Source organism: Mus musculus, chromosome 2, assembly GCF_000001635.26.
Source record: "Mus musculus strain C57BL/6J chromosome 2, GRCm38.p6 C57BL/6J".
Classification (NCBI taxonomy): Eukaryota; Metazoa; Chordata; class Mammalia; order Rodentia; family Muridae; genus Mus; species Mus musculus.
The window spans coordinates 135,386,606-135,406,318 of record NC_000068.7 but is presented as its reverse complement, the minus strand read 5'-3'; the positions used below and the strand labels follow the sequence as shown (position 1 = coordinate 135,406,318).

At 40.3% G+C, this 19,713-nt stretch overlaps 1 protein-coding gene across 3 annotated transcripts in view; it reads right to left on the bottom strand.

Annotated features, from left to right (window-relative positions):
• Window positions 1-19,713, bottom strand: part of Plcb1 (phospholipase C, beta 1) — a 689,095-nt gene that overhangs the window by 68,940 nt on the left and 600,442 nt on the right. For 2 of the 3 annotated variants that reach the window (NM_001145830.1, XM_006498930.3), the window contains 2 exons: window positions 19,126-19,183; window positions 18,435-18,521 (listed from right to left, as the gene is read on the bottom strand). In NM_001145830.1, coding sequence (NP_001139302.1) covers window positions 18,435-18,521; window positions 19,126-19,183 — 145 coding nt within the window. Of the gene's footprint in view, window positions 1-6,952; window positions 7,071-18,434; window positions 18,522-19,125; window positions 19,184-19,713 lie in introns of all 3 variants that reach the window. The other variant, NM_019677.2, reaches the window with a different exon arrangement.

Genomic DNA, 19,713 nt, shown 5'->3' with positions numbered 1-19,713 from the left:
GAAATTATATTTTATTAAAGTCCTGCCTATATACTCAGTAAGATAATGTCCATGGAGAGAAAAGCTCTCCTAAATACCATGAAGGTAGATGAAAGCATCTTCCTTGGTCTTTTCTTTGGTTACCATCTCCTTTATTTCCTCGTGTCAAACCTCACTCAACTATAAACTACAAGGACTTACTAGCTTCTCGGCCTCTGGGTATACTTATTCTGTTCACCCATTTTTCTTGTAGAACTCAATTTCCTTCAGTCTAAACTTTGAGAAGCATATTAAATGAGTTGTTATTCATTGCCTCCCACCTCCTCCTGATCCTTCCAGTGTGTCATCTAGAATCCATTTCTACTTTCTACCAGTTGCTCAAAATCAATGAAGCTACTGACAACGTTCAGGCTACCAAAGCCAAGGAACAGTCATCTTTGGCTATAGTTTGAGTAAATCAATCACATTTTCAGAGCAGGAAATTTGGTCCCAGTGTCAGAAGTGGGATACTTGAGAAGTGACAGATAGATGGATCAGTAGGTTGTGACAGGGGTGGCTTTGTTAAACAAGATACCTGTCTGGCAACTTCTTCCATCTTGCTATGTAAAGACTTTGCTACAGTGTAGTCCACCAAGACAGGCTGGGTGGATGCTCAGTAGAAGCTAACGGTGCATTCTGGGAATTCTGAGCCTCCAGAAGTGTCAGCTGCAAAACTCTGTTCTGCATCAATGAGCCATTCTGGAAGAGCATGTTACAGCAGCAGAAAGCATAGTGTCAGAGGAGCTTTAGACACAGTGGGCAGTTCTCTTCATGCTGATGTTTGATTTTACTCTTGTTCCCCACCCCCCATAGTCTAGACCCTCCGTTATGTTTTTCCTTTCTATTTCTTTTTTTTCTTTTTGCCAAATTTTTAATGTTCTCTTTTTTCAAAATACACCAAGGTTTCTATGTGTCCCCTCATATAAATGTGGGTAGATTTGGGATCCCCAGTCTCCCCTTTTCCTACCAGTGTTATAGGCATACAAATCTCACTTGGAGAAAGGATACAAAATGTAAATTATTTAATCATTTTGGCTTGAAACCGTCCACCTGTAAGTACCATAAGAAGTGTTATAGTGACAGCAGAAATCATAAATAGGGCTCTACTCAGAAAACACATACATTGCAGAGTTATTCTCAAGAGCAGGGCCAGGATGGGTCAGCTAGTGCTGCCAATTGTTCCCAAAGAACTTGGAAGGGGTCATTTTAACTTCCAGTTCTTCACATTTTAGAGTTCACAAATGCGACTTAGCCTTAGCTTTGGATAGAGGTTGAAGATGAACTCTTCTAAATGTAAACTCATTTTTCCAAGTCTGAACATCTTTAGACTTGGTAGAAGATGATGTAGAGGGGTGAGATTGGAGAAATACGCTTCTCCAAACTACTTCTTCCCCCAAGTTCTATTCAGCTTCACTTACCACCTCTTTATTAAGACTTTTAGAAGATTGAACCAGAAACAGCACATTCTATAAAATGAGCTGGGAAAGTGTTGGCTTGGCATCAGACACCAGCGAGTTGAGTCTCGGCAATGGGAAGATTGCTAACATGATGGCTGAGGCAATTTTTATACAGACATGTTGCTGACTGCGTTACAGAACTGGTGTGAAGACTGAACTTCTGTTTTAGGAAACTCTTGTTTTCTCCAAAATAATACCTTCCGGTTACCTGGGAGATGACTGTTTCAAAAGATACTATAACCTCTCGCTGTTGCAGGATGAAATGCGTGTGAAAAGTACTATGATTCCATAGGAAATCTTGTTTGGTTTATAATGAATGGGTACTATGATTTGAACGTGATTTGTTTGCTTTGAAACCCATGGAGATCTAATCTCTACTCTGAGATGTTAAGAAGCAGAATAAGGTGAGACATTTAATAGGAGATTAGGGTTCTGCCTTAATGAATGGCTTAATGCACGCATGTGACTAGGAGATTAATGAGTTATCTTAAGGAAACAAAGCAGGGTTGCTATAAAAGCCTGTTCTTAGTCACTCACCATGGGATGCCCTTTGCCACCTTGGAATTCTGCCAGCAAGAAAGTCATCATCTGATGTAGCCTCTGGATCTCAGATCAGAACCATGAGCTGCAATAAATCTCTTACCAGCACAGGTAGCCATTGTATTGTGTTATGAACAACAGAAGTAGATTACAAGAGGGATAATCATCTTTCTACAGTGGCAAGCTCCAGTGGGAACTCTGTATAAATTCTAGGAAAACCCTGTGTCAGGAAACCATAGAGTTCAAGCCAGTGGTGTACTGGCATGTGTTTGACAAGGGGCTTTTCTAGAAAGAAAAAGTGTCCTATTCATAGAGCGTGGTATTTCTCATGGTATAAGTTCTTGTACAATGTCCAACTTTAAACAATCAAATAGATGATTTTGAACAAGGGATAGAAGAAAATACTGTTATAACCACCATACAGATCCTAAATGTTAAAATATAGGTTGATAATGATGAAAACAGGTACCATTTTCTTTTCCCAGTTGAAAATTTAAAGCCTGCTATGTAATAGGCACCTTTTAGCTGAATTAATGAAGGTAAACAATAGACACTGTTCACCCAACTATAGCTTTGTAAAGGAATCATAATTCCCACAGGCCAGAGAACTAAGCAAAGACACCGGACTTTTTATTATCGATGGGTACAAAACTGAAAACAAACTATTTTCATTTTCTCCAGGATGAGAACACCAATGTGCATCATTAAGATATAATTATAGACTCCATCTCTCAGTGGTTAGCTTAGAGGAGCGCTATCGATTCTAATTTATTTTTCTAGGCCATCGAGGCTCCATTGCTCTATCAGTGACCCTATGGACTCATTAAATCTTTCAGCATGATATTTATGCAGCTGTTTAATGAGTCCTCCAACACCTTCAATTCTCTGAATCTCATGCCTATTATTTTAGAGGTAAACGTCTGACTTTAATTAATCATATCCTTCATGGACTCAAAGGAGATCACAGAAAGGTTCCAGAACTTTCTGTTGGTAAAAAAGATTCTTTGTTTCCACATTTAAAGATCTTCAAAGACACACACTGCAGCCCTTAGTGGTCCCTTTAAGTGTTTAGACGTCCTTACTCTCAGAGAAACTCCTTTGTTTCTTGCTTAAATCTTTCTAAATGTAACCCAAAGCACTTGCATTGCCTCTGTTGTCAGTGAAAACAAGCAGGGTGAGAGGTCATACACTCCAGAGAAGCCCATTCCTGCTGTGTGAGTGACACTTTAATACAATCTAGGAGATGATTCTCTTTCAAGATGGCCTTTAGCTTTTCTGGTGTCCATGGAGGTGGGAGGGTGAGGGTGGGTGGGAAACTAGGGTATAATAAATGTAACCTCAAAGGATATATGAAAGCCAATAGCTTAACAAATAAAACTAGGCCCATAGCAAATCCTACACACTATTCCTTCATACACACTAGCCCCTTGTACACATTAGCTCCTAGTACACACCAGCCCCATATACACACTAGTTCCTAGTATGTACTAGCACCTTTCTAGGATACTTCAGAAGAAAGCTTAATTATCAAGGATGTTTATAGAGTACTGGGGATGCAGCAGATTTTACCAAGGAGAGAGTGAGATGCCAAGGGAGCCAAATCCATTTAGTCTCTGGTTTGAAGTCAGTAACTACACACATATGTTAAAGGTGAGTAAAGGCAGGAAGAGTGGTGAGGATGTTCACTGACTCTCTCATACCTCAGGTTCCTCAAGTGTACCCCACAGAGAACAAGAAGACACCACAAGTGACATGGTCGGAACGTCTTGATAACAGTGCACACTGGATAAATGCTATTATTAGGATAAAACCTAATACATTTTATTGTAGGTAGCTGACTTTTAATATACCACATCATAGAGGAGCTGTGTGTTCTATTCTTTGGTGGTCCCTGCTGGCAATGTCTAGAGCATAGCTGACACTTAATAAATACTTGTCATTAACATGAATTTCCCCAAGGCAATATCTTCAGTATTTTTTAGGGAATGGGACTTTCAATAGATCCTTAACTTTTGAAAAGGTTCCTTTTATTCTAATTATGTTAATTATGATTATATGTGAGCGCTGTGCCATTGGAGTCCAGAAGAATATGTCAGATCCTTTGGAGGTAGAGTTCAAGGCGTTTGTGAGCTATTCGACATCATGGATGCTAGGAGCTGAACATGGGTCCTCTGTAAGAAGAGCAGTGAGCTTTCCTAACTGCTGAGCCATCTCTCCAGTTCCTCCTCCCCCTAGGCTTCTTATCTAATGATTTACGTCCACACAAAAGGAACAAGCACTTTACTTAGAAGTTTGCCCAACAGTTATCTTTCACTATTAAAAAGAGACATTATAAGGACCACTCAAAGCCCGGTCTATCTGTTCAGCTCTACCTATTGATCTCCAGCTAATAACTCGCAGTGTACTTTCTCATCAATGATGAAGGTGTGCACTCACAATTTTAAAAACATGAACATCACCTATTGCACACAAGTACTCCTGGGCACCACCTTCTTAATATCACAAGCTGTGTGTACTTCTAGCTTTAATTAATTTGCTCATTTTATAGGTGGTATATGGAAATAGAAATGTTTAGTGAAAAATATAAAAAACATTTTGGGAAAATTAAAATTGGAACAAAAATGACTTTTTATATACTGTTATGTAAGAACAATTTGTCTTTTTTTAAACTATAAAATACTATAATTGGTTTTTTTTTCTGGTTTAGCAGTGAGACCTATTTTTCATGAGCAGTGTGGGGTTGGTTTATTTTTACATCACCCTTTGTCTCTGCGCAGCTAAAGGGAGCAAACTAACAATGTGATTAAAGATTTTTTGGGAAGTCCAGGTATTATGGGAATAATCTTTTAACAGATAAATCATTTTGCCTCTCTGTTTGTTTGGTTGGGCGTTTTGTTGCTGTGTGCCAGCCTGGAAGGTCAGTTGTTATCCTGAAGGGAATGGAGTTGTAAATGAGGCCATCCAAAGCCGAACGGAATACTAGGGCAGAGCATAGCATGCATAGTCCCTATGCATTTGCTTTGAAAATAAAGCTCAAGTCGTGCATTTTTAGGATCACCGTCATTTGTAACTTTTGAGAGAATCCAGAGTTCTACCCATCACATAAACTGTCTCACAATGGCTCTCAATATAAAGCCAGTGAGATGTCTCAGCTGCTAAAGACACTGGCTGCCATAGCAGACCTGAGTTTCATCCCTGGGACTCGCAGAGTAGAAGGAAAGGACCAACTCCTGCCAACAGTCCTTTGACCTCCACACAAGGCTGTGGTACCCTCTTTTCGTGAAAAGAAAGAAACCAATAATCAGCAAAAAAAACCCACAAGAAAGAAGCCTTAACATTTAGATCTAAATGAGGAAGGGTTTCTAAATTCCCCTTGGGGATTGCCTGTACAAGATGGAAACCTGTGTAAGCCAGATTTTCTCTTTCCCAGGAATGAGCTCTATCGCTGGGTCAGGTCAGTACAATCACTAATGAGACGGTGCAGTCAGAATCAGAACCAAGTTCTAACTTTGCCCTCAAATGCACTCTGTCTCTCTCTGTGTGTCTCTCTGTCTGACTGTCATCTCTGTCTCTGTGTCTGTCTGTCTGTCTGTCTCTTTCTCCTTCCCTCTCTCCTTCCCTACCACTCACCAAGAGAAAATAATGATATCAAAGGGGCAAGCTCATGATTAGATAAAAACAAAATTCAAGTTTAGAGGCAGCTTACAGCTTCTTCTGTAGGCTTAAGACAGAATGTAGGCATGTTCTAGAACTGTGGCAGTCACATCACGGTCACAGAAAATGAGGGCCACCTGGTTAGAAAGGCAGATTCATCTACCCAACTAGACCTCTTGGATCAAGATATATGCTCAACAGCATGCCCAAGTAATTCACCAGCCCACTAAGATTTAATCAGCACTGAAAAAAATCTTGCTGTTAAAAAAAGGTTATTTAAATATTTTAAATGTTTCTTAATTTATCAAGTCCCAATTACAGTATTTCTATGGATTATAGTACAATATTTCAGAACAGACACATGGCACATGTGCATAAGGTCAAAATGATTGGTGTACTCATTACTTCAAACATATCATGGTGTGTGTGTGTATTCAAAATCCTTTTTACTAATTACTTTGCATATACAATTAAATATTGTTGTTCAGGATTAACAAGGCTACTGTGCTGTTAAGAAGTTTAACTTTTTTTTTTTTTTTTAATTACAAGGACGTCTCATGTCTCCTCCCAAATCCACACCTGGAATGGCACAGACCTGTTTTCAGATAAGTTTAAAAATACAATAGATTTTTACAACACAACGGCAAGCTAAAGTCCTCTGTTCAAAGTTCACACCTGCAGTTTGCCTCAGCCTCTTGCTGCTGACCCAGCATCCCTGCTGCATGGGTGCGATCTAGTGCTCTTGCTTCTACGAACTCAGGGCTATGCGCTGCCCTCTTAACTCCAAATGCCACCCGATTAAAAAAAATTAACTTTGTAGAATTTTTACAAGGAATAACTATGGTGCAGAGTAGAATGTGTTAAGATTCCCTGGGAGACTGCTCTTGTGCTCTTGGGGTGTGGGCTGTGTGGATAAAGGGGGTTAGTGGGAATCACTGGAAAATACACTTTCAGATTGGGAAAAAGAGATGAAGAGCAAGAAAGAAAACAAAGCAAGTTTAAAAAGGGAAGCTAATTTCGTAAACAGAAGGAAACGGAAGAAAGAGGAGGAAAGAATGGGAGTTTATGTTGGTTGGAAAGAATGCAAAGATAGAAAGAGCAATACCAGAGGGGTACAGGAACAGCCAAGGGAGGCATTCCAGATGTGCTGGAAACTCCCCAGGAAACAGGAGGGACTGTGGAGGAGGGAGGGTGAGGACTAAACAGGCAAGTCCAGGAAGACTGAGCAGGGCATGGCCACACAACCACCCTTCTCTCAAAAGGGCCCTCCCATCCAGTCCTACCTGGCTAGAAGGACGGTGCTCACCACTTGAGAGCTTGAGGGTTGGGGGGAGTAAAGTTGGGGGGAACAGAGGGATCCTCATGGCAACCTTCCGACAAGACTGAGGAGGGGCCTTCCCCCTGTGTGGAGAAAAAGGGAGGCTGTCATTTCTCTGTCAAGGAAATGGCTTTCTGAATCACCTGGTGTTTCAGACTTAGGTCTGGGTGGTCCCTTGCTGTGCCATCTTGGAGTAGCAGTTTAACACCCTCTCCTCCCTCAGCACTGGCAAGGGTAGCATGGGACCCAGCCTGCCAAAACCACAGTGGTTCTGCTCATTGACTTCTTGGCTTTTCCCCATCCTCTCCAGGGATTAGATACTGAATGTGAAGACAATGGTACATATCCCACCATATCAAGAGTCCTGAGAAAAGATGATATTGTTGACAGCTTTTTTTTGGGATGAGTTGACCCAACGAGTTGTTTTAATACTCCATTTTTCATTTGCAAAGAGAGAATGTTTTTAAAGGTAGTTAATTTAAATATCTCTCTATGTAAACAATAACAACAACAAAAGAGTCAAAAATCATTACTGGAACTCCCTTCAGTAGCATCTATGTGGTTACAGAAGCCATGTTGAGATTATGACAGCCCATGAATAAATTGGCATGCAAATTAATGAAATGTTCTATATTAAACAATTACTTTCAAATATTTACTGAATAGGAAGAATGTGGCAGGCATTGTTCTTGGGTATTTAGAGTGCTTAGACATCAGGAAACACAGAGAAAATGGAAGAAGATCTTGTCCCCTTGCAGCTTGTCCCCTACTGGGGAAAGACAATCAGACTTCAGAAGGAAGTCTATGACTGAAGGAGGAGTGCTTCCATACAGTGAAGCACAGAAAAATATAAAGGAAAAAAAGGCCAGAAATGGAAGTCATTGTGGCATACAAATTTCAGATTTTTTTCATCTTCATGTGTTTGGATGTTTTTACCTCAGTGTATGCCTGGATGCCATGTTTGTGCCCATTAACTACAGAGGCTAGAAGAGTGTGCTGGGTTCCCTGGAACTGGGGTTACAGACAGCTGTGGGCTGCCATGTGGCTGATGAGATTTAAACTTGGGTCCTCTGGAAAAGCAACAAATGTTCTTAACAATCTCTCCAATCCTGGCAGGCTCAAATGTAAACAGAGTGATCACTCAAAGCCTCCTCAAGATCAGTGATTTGACAGAGACTTGAAATACAGAAGGAGTTGTTCATTAAACACTTGGGGTATGAGGAAACAATCTGTACAGGAGCCAAGGGTGGGATAGGCTGTTGGTTGGGGGTGCAGCGAAAAGGTCAGTATAGCCTAAGCAATGGTAGATCCATGCAGACAGAAAGAAAGGGTCCAGAATGAAAGGGCTGGATCTCGTGAACCTCTACTGTAAGAGAGACAGAGGCCATCAAAAAGGCCTTGGACAAAGAAGTGACTCTATTTAATGATCGACTTTTGCTGCCAAGATAGGACTAGGCTATGTCCTTTTGCACAGCTCTAGAGAAACCATTTTAAAATCCAAGCGACATGGCTGTGCTGCCTTTAGCCAAGGCAAGCAGACTGAACTTTTACTTGATGTCTTAATACATTATGCTCCCAGCAAATCCTAGGGGTCTCTGATTCCATCTAAATCAAAGAGTGGTTAAGTGAAATGCAGTTTGACCCTTTCAGTTAGAAATTCCAAAACTTCCTTGCCAGATTCTGAGATTCAACTAATGATAAGAAACACAGACGACTTGTGTCAACTGATTTTTGCTTACATAAGGTGTATGAATAGGACTCCCATGGTTGACTGGCTATGCCAATGCTTTTGAGATATAACCCAAGAGATAGAGAAAGTAGCTTAGTGTTAGCTGCTGCTTTCCTGTGTAGAACAGAAGTTTCTGCAGTTTTCTCAGCACAGAGCCATATACTGGCACTTTTAGGAAAACCTTTCAGCCCCCATATTTGATTTACCAAGGACTTGAAGACTTAAGCTCTACTGTCTTTGGATAAATAGTTATATGTCTTTCTTGATTTGAATCTCACCATATTCCCCTTCAAAGGCCAAAGGCTTGAGTAAAATAATACAATGGTTTTCAGATTATCAATTATACCTTTATATATTTTGCTTTAAAGATGTTTATAATGTGTGTATTGATATCGTTAATTGTCTCTTTTAGCACAAAGAAGGATTTGAAAGTTAGACATGTAGTGAGAATTTAAGATCCAGTTAGTAGTAGGAAAATGCAGGCAAATCATGTACCATGTCATGGACGCAGGACAGGAAACGGAGAGAAATCCCCAAGCTCCCATCCCTGAGTATACGGGGGTTTTGTTTGTGCGTATGACAGTGGGAACAAGGAAGCCATCAGTAAGCTCTCAATGCTAAACTGGTGTTTACCGAGCAGACTTAGAACCCTAACTCAAGACCATCTACTTAGCAGCTAGAGTGTATTCCTTCTGGAGCCTCTGCCTTCTGTCCAGTATAACTGACTGCATATTCCCACGTCACCTTGTTTCTAGGAAGGGAAAATCCAGAAAAAAAAAGATAGAAAGCAAGCAAAGATTTAAACCTGAGTGAGTGAGTAGGGTAGAGTCAATGCATTAGACAGAGAGTGAGAAGAAAAAAAAAATACTATCTACAAGGAAGCACAGAACAAAAGGAGGGAAACAAAAAACCCTAAAGTTAAGGGAAAAAAGTAGAGTAAGAGTGTATTTGGCCTGAGAACGCACACATTTATAACACATGCAGGCATGTGTAATACACAAGTGTACACACACACACACATACACACTTGCACACAGAGTAAAATCCCGGAAGTTAAGAAATACATTGGAAAGTAGGACCCATTGTTTGCTACCCTGGCGGCTGAGAGTTCTGGCAGAAGAGATGAAGTTATCTGCCTGACCATTTCAAACACACAGATACATTTTAGGGTTGTCTGTCTGCTCATTTTAAACACACAGATAGATTTTAGAGTTATCTGTCTGGCCACTTCAAACACACAGACACATTATAGAGTTATTTGTCTGGCTACTTCAAACACACAGACACATTAAACAGTTATCTCTCTGGCCATTTCAAACACAGAACCATTAGAGTTATCTCTCTGGCCATTTCAAATCACAGATACATTACAGAGTTATCTTTCAGGCCATTTCAGTTACCCAAATACATTAGAATTATCTGTCTGACCATTGTAAACACACAGATACATTATAGAGTTATCTGTCTGGCCATTTTAAACACATAGATACATTATAGAAACAGTGTATAAGATACAAAAAGAAACCCAAAAACTATAAATGAGGTCAAAGGGAAGAAATACAAATTATGTCTAAAGAACTACACTAACTGATGCAGGAAGGCGGCAGAATTTTATCCCCAATGTATTACCAGAAAGTAACTGCCAACATAATATTCTATATCCAGAGAAGGTGTCATCACAGAGGGAAGACGATGTGGATTTTTGTCCACATTTTCAAGATTGGTTGATTGATTGCATGATTTTTTTATATGAGTTCGCTGTAGCTTTCTTGAGACATGCCAGAAGACAATATCAGATCCCATTATAGATGGAGTGAGCCATCAGATGGTTGCTGGGAATTGAACTCAAGACTTGTGGAAGAGCAGTTAGTGCTCTTAACTGCTGAGTCATCTCTCTAGCACCTTTGTTCAGATTTTATGTTTAATGTTCAGAAAGGAAGGCTGCATTCGACTGTGTGAATAAACTGAATGAATGCCAATGACACAGAGTGCGTTAGTCTCTTGCCTGTCTTAGGAGTTAAAAAGTCCTTATGGGGATCACACGACATTACCTTTTTCAATGTCTTCAGTAAGGACATCTAAAACCAAGGGACATAGTGTAAAATTAGAAAGATACTTCATTAGAGGCACTGAAGGAACCTCTCCTCATGTAGTTTTATTGTATTTTAGAGTATTGGCCAGAGATTTTTGAAGCTCTTTTATAAAAAATTTGTTCTAAGTTTAAAAAGTCTCCACAACCACCACAGGTCTCAAAAATAAGTTGAGATTGGACAAAGAGAAACGAAAATGGTCCCAAATTCCCTGGTATCTCCCCGAAGGAAAGCAACATGTCTCAGTTTTATGGTCAAGAAATGAAAGAATAACCATATTTTCCTTCTAAGACAATTCTTTACATAGGTAAAAAAAAAAAGGAAAACAACCTCATATAGAACAGATAAAACCAACCTACTATGTGCGTTAATTTGACGAGTGTAACATAGGCCAAAGGCTGTTGGCTCTCACTCGGGAGTTTGAGTTCTCCTATGAGAAGTTTGAATTGATACTGGCAGGAAAATCTATTCTTGTCCACCAAATAGCAAAGATTAGAGGAGGGACAAATGAATTAGTTAAAGAAAGGTCTAACTTTAAATCCTCAAGTTAAGCCTCTCCATGTGAGGGCAAATGTCAGCTGCCCCCACACGTACATCTCAAAGAGCAGCAGCTGCTTCTAGCATGATTGACTTCATACCAGAGATGAGTCACTCACCTGTCACAGAGATGTCAGAGGAGAAATAAGGAAAACTACTCTATATCCCTCCTGTTGAGAAAAGAGGAGGGGCAGGGTAGGAAGGGAGGGCGAGGTAGCTACATGATTAAATGTTTTTCAGAAATAAACGAAAATGCCCTAAGGCTTCCTGGAATCCTCTCTTGATGATGAGCAAAATTAAAACAGAAAGCCTATGGCCTAAGAAACACCAAAGATAAATTAAGTGTCAGACTAAAAAAAAAAAAAATTACAAATTTACCGACTGGTTTTTATTTCGAGGCAGGCAGACAGTTCATTAAAAAGTCCTGTCAAAAGACAATTCCTGTAACAAGAGCCATTAGCTGCAGAGTGATCAATATACATTGGGATATTTGCAACAGATTAAGGGCAACATGCTAAAGTAATCCTCTTTCAAATGTTCCGGGGAAAGAGCAGAAAGTCCTCTGTACCATCATAACTTGTGGTTGTTCAAGCCCACCTGGCCGTGGCTGCTCTCTATTGGCAGCTGAGCTTTTGAATAACGTCCAACATGTTTCATATACAGTAATTCTTTCTTATTGGCCTGGCAAACTCAGGTATAGAAATCCTGAGGAAACCAATTATGCCACCGAGTTGGAAGCCTGGACAGTGTTCTTGCAAGCATCTTCCAGATTCTGTGGTTGAAGTTTGCAAAAACATGTATCTTAGACACAATTGAAGACATACATTTAAAGGCTCAGTCAAACAGTTGACTGCCAGGAAACACGTATCTGAATATTTCTCTGGAACTGAGAATTCTGTTGAAAAGGAACTGAATGTCTATCAAGAATGTCTATTATTTTTAACTTAATAAGTCTCAGTGAGACTCACAACGGGCAACTTGATCTCATGTCAAATCAAGGGTCAAAATATTTATTTCTTGTGTAAATTGCCTGTGAGAATCACACACCTCTATTTTATTTATTTATTTGTGATGCTCTCAGAAGTTACATGCCAAGAGAGCAGACACTGTGTGCTCATTTAGAATGGAGACAAAGAACGAATTCCACCTATCACAAGGTTCTGCTACCTGTTGCAATGTGGGGGCAGTCCAAATTAGGCTTACACACTGGGGCCATCATCTGCTTTCCATCAAAGAGGGACCAAAGACTGAAGATGCTGGTCCTGATAAGCCATGTTCTCCTTTGAATGTTTTATTACAGGTTAGTAAGAACAAGGGGGACTCGGGGCTTCATCTGGAACCTGAGTTTGCTGCTGAGTGAAGGCCCCACAAAGCTCTATTTTATATGAACCATTTAAGGCACCTTGTTCCCTATTGGGCCAGTAAAATGTATTGCCACTGAAGTACTGTGGCTTTCACCAACTGGTGGTTCGAATTTCTTTCTTACGTTAAACTTTTTTTTCTTTTTTTTTTAATTTGATATTTTCTTTATTTACATTTCAAATGTTATCCCCTTTCCTGGTTTCCCCTCCAAAAACTCCCTATCTTCTCCCTCTCCCCCTGCTCACCAACCCACCCACTCCTGCTTCCAGAGGATGGTCTAGGCAGTCATCAATGGGAGGAGAGGCTCTTGGTCCTATGAAGGTTCTATGTTAAATTTTTAAAATCTCCTTTTACTTTTAACAGATAAGAATTTGTTTATCTACAAGGAAGAAAGGCATGCAGATAAGTCTAGAGTAAGAGTGTTCTAAAAAGAACTTCCTCCTTGTTAGGACCATGAGTGTGGATGCCAGCGTGTGCCTATTGCACAGAATGAAGCAGATGAAGGCGGGTGAATTATTATATTCAATAATATGCTGAATTGCACTGAAAAAAGAGGAGGGATGCTATATAGTGGAATTTTTTTGCTATAAGCAAATGATTGTGCATCATCAGGTTCTACTTAGAATTTTTTCCTGCCCCCCCCACCCCTTTGAGAAAAGGAATGCTGTATTCCAGAGCTAACTATGACATTTGGGAATTTTTTCCTATGAAGTATGACAGCTATATAGTCAGCTCCAGTTGTTTGTCAAAAATTCAGGATAGTTCATAAATTCTAGATGTCATAGAACCAGTCTGCCTTGCCATCTATCATTCTTGGTGAACCTGTTTCATAGCTACTGTAGATGGATTTTGTTTCCCTGAGATTTTCCTCTTTATATTTGTTGCTGCCCTGATTAATTTTGGTCATATCTAATGTCAAGCTCCAAGGCCCTTCCAGTACCATATTGAAGAGAGATGATTTCAAATGCAGTGCTAGTCTTTTTCTGGTCTATATCCACAGTCAGAGGCACACTGAGGTCTACTCCATCATCCTAGCCTTTCCTAATCTATACTTGCTCTCCAGTGTTTCAGTGTCTATCTTCGTATCCCACACTTGATCTTGCCATTTCCCTCCGCTGCTACTTACAGGTCTAGACCTGAAGCATCCCCCAGAGGTCCACGAATAAACGCTTGGTCTACGGCACAAGTGGTATAAGGAATTCAAGAAACCTTTAAGTAGTGAGGCCTTGCTAGGCATGGCACCTTACATACCTTTAATCAGAAAGGAGGAGGTGGAGGCAGAAGAACCACCGTTAAGGTGGTGTAAGCTGCATAATAACCTTGTCTCAATTTATTTATTTATTTTTGAGTGCATCCAGTGGGAAGAAATGAGCTTAGTGAGAAGTTGACCTTGAATAAAACTGGACTCTGGTCTGTTCTTCCTGTTTCTGATTTCTGGCTGCCAAGCATGAACACCGTGTGCTATCTCTGTGACCTGGTGTGCTACGAAAGGGCCAATGCAATAGGGCCAAACAAAGCAGGCTAACACATATGAGCTTAAGAGCCAAAACTAACCTTTTCTCTTTTTAAGTTAATTGTTTCTGATATTGTGTCACAGTGGCAGAAAGCTTTTGTTAACAATGTTTTTTCATTTGCTAAATATCTTACAATATTACCACATGTGATATGTTTTGTTTTGTTGGAGACAGGGTCTTATATAAACGGCTTTACGCCTGATAAGTAGCCAAGGATGACCTATGAAACTCCTGATCCTCCTGCTTCCTCCTGCCAAATGCTGGGATTATAGATGTGAGCTACCATGGCTGGCTTCTTCACGTGTGCTTTCTAATTTTATTATCAAAGCAATAGCTCTGAAAACACACCCTTAAGCTCCAAAGAACACACGTCAGCAAATGATTTAGGCTGACACCAAACAAACAGTTTTCAAGGGCTTCCTTCAAATCCGCTTACAACAAGATGGCCATAAGAACAGCATCACAGACGAAGGAGCAAATTTATCACAGTACTTAGGTAGACTAAGAAATAAAGACAAGAGAATGACTTAGAACTCTGAGGAACACTTTAGATCCTTTCTAAGGACACAAGAAAGAAAGAATAAAAGCTGTTAAATATACAGTTGTAGTATAAACTGCTCACTACCCCCAATTACTATTTATTCACTCTTTATTCAATGAGAAAGCATCAATTTTGTTTACGTTTCTGGTGACTGTAAACCCAAGAAGCTGACTTCCTCCCACCTCTGTGAATGAGTCTTAGGCACTCTAAGCCAGTCATGAATATTATGCTTTCTTTCTTGGGATTTGTTTAGGAACTAGAATGTGGCTCCATTATAGCACCACAGCAGACAAATCTATTTTGTGGATGTGGGGTGGTGGCTGGCCATTCTGGAAGGTTTCCATCACTCCTATGAAGGGAATAAAGTGGGGATTTTTTTCCATTCTGGTTTTGAATGGTACCAGATAGAAGATAATGCAGTGGGGCTTGGCAGCCATGTCTCACTGACTTTAAAGCTTGAGGACAATAAGCAACAACAATGAAATTCTAAAAATTCAGATTCTCAATAATATTGTTGAGTCACTAAACTAGCTACCCAACTCCGAAACTGAACACCCATCTCTAGAAGTGGTGAGCTATCCCTAGAAATGGCCACCCATCCTCAGAACTGGCTGCCCACTTGATGTGGTTTGAATGAGAAATGTCTCCTCTATGTGCATGGATGTGAACACTTCATCCCAGCAGGTAACACTGTTTAGGTGGATTATGGAACTTTTAGGACATGGAGCATTACGGGTGGAGGTACATCACTGCAGGTGATCTTTCAGGGTGTATAGCTTCACCCCACTTTCTGTTTTCTCCCTGCTTCCTGCCTGTGGGTAGAGATATACTCACCCAGTTTCCTGCTCAACTGTCTCCCTTGCCATTACATACTCTCTCCCACATTTCTCTCTCTTCGCAATGGTAAACCAAAATAAACCTTTCTATGAGTTGCCTTTGGTCATGGTGTTTTATCACAACAGAAAAACAACTAATACAGCATCTACTGTATGCCTGGAACCGTCCTCCCACCCCTAGAATTATGACATGACTCAAACAGTAATAATGTCATTTGTTAAGTTGGCACTATTTAAGACAATTATTTATTTAGTTTGCTAGAAATGTGGCCTCGCTATATAAGCTAGATGAACCATGAGCTCTCAGTTTTCCAGCCTTCATTTCCCAAGTTAATGGGATTATATATGTATTCAAGCATGCCCAGCGGGTTGAAATTGATTTTCTGTAAAACTGTACTCTGGCAGATAAATTGCCAAAAGTTATTAGCCAGTTTAATGTTTGGTTGTATAGAGTGAAGAAGTTCTAAGGTGCTTCAAAAGGAACTAACTTAATTTGATTTTATTTATGATGACATAGAACAGTCACATATGTGGTAGTATATGTCTATACTCCTAGCATGGGGACGCTGAGGGTGAAGGAACCTGAGTTTACATGCATGTACATGCATGCACAAACACATACGTGTGCGTGCGCGCGCACACACACACATACACACACACGGGATAGGGAGCTCAGTTAGTAAAATTCTTGCCTTGCAAACATGAGGACATGAGTTCAATCTTCACAATGTACACACATATGTATGCTGCCACACTCTGATAATCCCAGCTCTGCAGAGGGAAAGACAAGAGGATCCTGGGTCCCTAGCCAGGGAGCCTATTCACTTGGAAAGTTTCAGGCTCATGTGAGTCCCTACCTCAAACAATAAATGTGGCCACCACCTAAGGAATTATCCACTGACCTCCACATCATACACACATGTGCACCCACACATGTGTGAATAAACGTACATATGATATCTATGAATTACTTAAAGTAAATTGTGTAACTTTAAAATATGTGTATTGCATTTTGTCTATGGCTAAAATATTTACAATGTTGAACACACATAATCAAAAAGCAAAGCAAAACTGAAAGTATTAGTTGTAAATAAGGGTTTGTAGAGGTTTAAAACTGGCTATGAGATTCACCATAAATAAATTTTATTACACCAGAATACAAAGTGGTGACAAACTCAACTCCAGATGCAAAACTCGAAACTGTATGGGTCTGAATATATATATTTCTGACTACTTAATATTTTTCTTAAATTTTAGTCTAATCAGAGTCAAATTTAAAATAGTTGAGTACTTAAATGAGATTGATTCTGAAAAATACAGTGCCCCTCCCCTAATACGCCTTTAAGCCACAAAAAGCCAAAGCTAATCTGCCCTTGAGTGTTCTCAGGTTCAAGACTCCTTAATGTCACCACTCTTGTGGTTTGGAGCCATTACTACGTTAAAGGAGTCACAAACCCTATGACAGAGAGGACCACTGGGTGGCCATGCTGTACACAGGGCCAGAATGGCTAACATATTGCTTCCAGGGTTCATCAGCTGCTTAGAAAGTTGTACATTTTAGGACTTCATGGATTGCTGACTCTGTGAATTCTATACATAATATTTTTAGGTCATGAGTGACTGTGGGCAACTCAATTCAAGGAAAGGGAGATTGTGTGGCAATTTCTAAAGTTCTACTAAAATGCATCCCATTATATTAGCACTAGTGGACCAAGAAGCTGGCTAAGAAGATCTGAATTGTATATGTAAAGGAGAAACTTAAGAATTAACAATATACAAAATAACCATCGATTCCTGCTAAGCCTGAAATCTTTAGGAATCACAAATATTAAGTGGCTCATATATTGCAAGCATAAAGGCTAAAGAACATAAATAACCGTGAAAATATACCTAGAGCAAGCCACAAGGACTCTCTCTGAAGCCAACCCAGGAACGTTACATACAAATAAATAAACCTAGCATTGGAGTATTGCAGACTCAATAAACAATCGGGCCAAATGGTAGTACTTTTGAGAATCTGTATTTTTCAACTATAGTGAAAATGGCAGGGAGTCCTAGAGAGCCCATTTTGTTTTAAGAGAAAGAAAAATATTCAGCAATGAATCAAAATGGCTAGAATGTCCTAGAACTGACATGCTTTTGGCCAACCTGCGAGTATTTGATTTACAGATAGGGTTTTCAACACAGTGTCCATAGACAACTGATTTCAACAAGCCACAAGTCCAACCTACTTTGATTTGTTGTTTTGGATTGGACTCGGGACCTTGTACATGCAGACAACTCTTAGTACCACTGAGCTACACTCCGAGCTGTAATATAATTTTAAAGGACAGTACTGATTAGTTGTTGCTATGAAGGCAAAGAGATTTGCTTTTCTTTTTTTCTTTTTTCTTTCTCTCTCCGCCACGGACACCACCCCACCCCACCCCACCCCCACCCCCACCCCCACCCCGGTTGTTTTTATGGAAGACTTTGTTGGGTCAAGATCAGGGTGATCTTGGTGAAGAGTGTCCTCTGCTGGGCACATTCTGGTATTACAGCATTACAAGATGAAGGTGGTTGATTCAAATAAAAATGCCCTTGCCCAAGCCATGTATCCGAACCAACTGTGTGGCGAGGGCACCGTACGCGCTCATCTTTCCGCAGACACTGTTGGTGGTCAGTACTTGCAGAATATTGCTGTATTTTTACTTTCACCCTAAATGGTGAGTTTTGCACTCAAGGGGAGACTGGAGATGTTGCGCGAGGTACTTATAAAGCCCAGGGGATTTTACTTTTACTGAATGGAAGACAAATGAGCCAACTGTGTCTAGACATCCTGAATTTCTCAGCTCTTACCTTGGGCTTCTCATCGAGGATCTGCTGGCGGATCTCATTGTGTTTCTCCACGAGTTTTTCTTGTCTTTTACTTTGTGCTTCCTCTAACTGTAAGAAAGTTACCAAAAGAAAAGAGTCACTTATGAAAATAAAACAATAACAACAACATACAACTTTCATGCATGTTACAAGAAACAAAATCAAACAACAACAACAACAAACCCAAAGGTTTTTCAGATCTATGTTAGCAATTATTGAACATTCTGGGCCAAAATTGGCCTTTGAATCTAGCGATGGGAACACAGTACAGGGTGGGGTGGTGACTGGTGGATATACATTTTTGAGAATCTTTGAAAATTTCTATAACACAAATTTAAAGAAGCTTAAGGGCTAATCTGGATGTGGACATAATCTTAACGGTGAAGGGATTTTTTGGGAACCATCTTTTGTGTCATTTTTTAGGGGGGAGTCCCCGACTTAGGTAGTGATTCTGCCCTACAGATTTTTATAGACGTTTTATTTAGCTTTTTTATAATATGGTTGGCAACAGCCAGAATAAGTGCGCCCTTATAGAGTATCACAAAACAGCTGGATGCTGGTGGCGACTAGGTACTAGGAGGCAACACTCTCCTCCTAGAAGTTCACAGTGAGGTTGGCTACTGTTTGTGTGGCATTTGCAAAGGTGTGTGTGTGTGTGTGGGAGCAGACATACCCTCTTGATGTACTGAACCACCTCCTGGATGTACGATCGGATCATCTCTGTCTTCTCCCTAAATGGAAATAAGCCACAGATCATTATACCAATCCACCTGGAACTCTAGATGCCTACGCTTTTACTGTCTTTGTATAGCTGTTGAAAGAAAGGTCAAGCCTGTGTGTGTGTGTGTGTGTGTGTTTCGGGGTAACAATGACCGTGTGTCTCCCCAAGCACAGGCCCTGTTTTTATTAGATGCTCCCAAGGTTGTCTAAGAGAATATCTAGTCATTTCCCCAAAGAGCTCACTTTACTTTCTTTCTCAAAGGCCCAGAGTGCCACTGTTTGAGAGCTCACTGAAAAAGCCATAAAGGAGACTGCGGTGGTTTGAATGAGAGTGGCCAGCTAGAGTTCATAAGTTTGAATGCTTAGTAACCAGGGAGTGGAACTTAGGATTAGGAAGTGTGGTCTCATTGGAGGAAGGTTGTCACTGGGGTAGGCTTTGAGGTTTCAGAAGCCCATGTTTGCCCCACCCCTTAATCAGGATATAGCTTTCAGCTACTGTGCCAGCAACTTGAGCACCTCATGCTCCCACCTTGGTGATAAT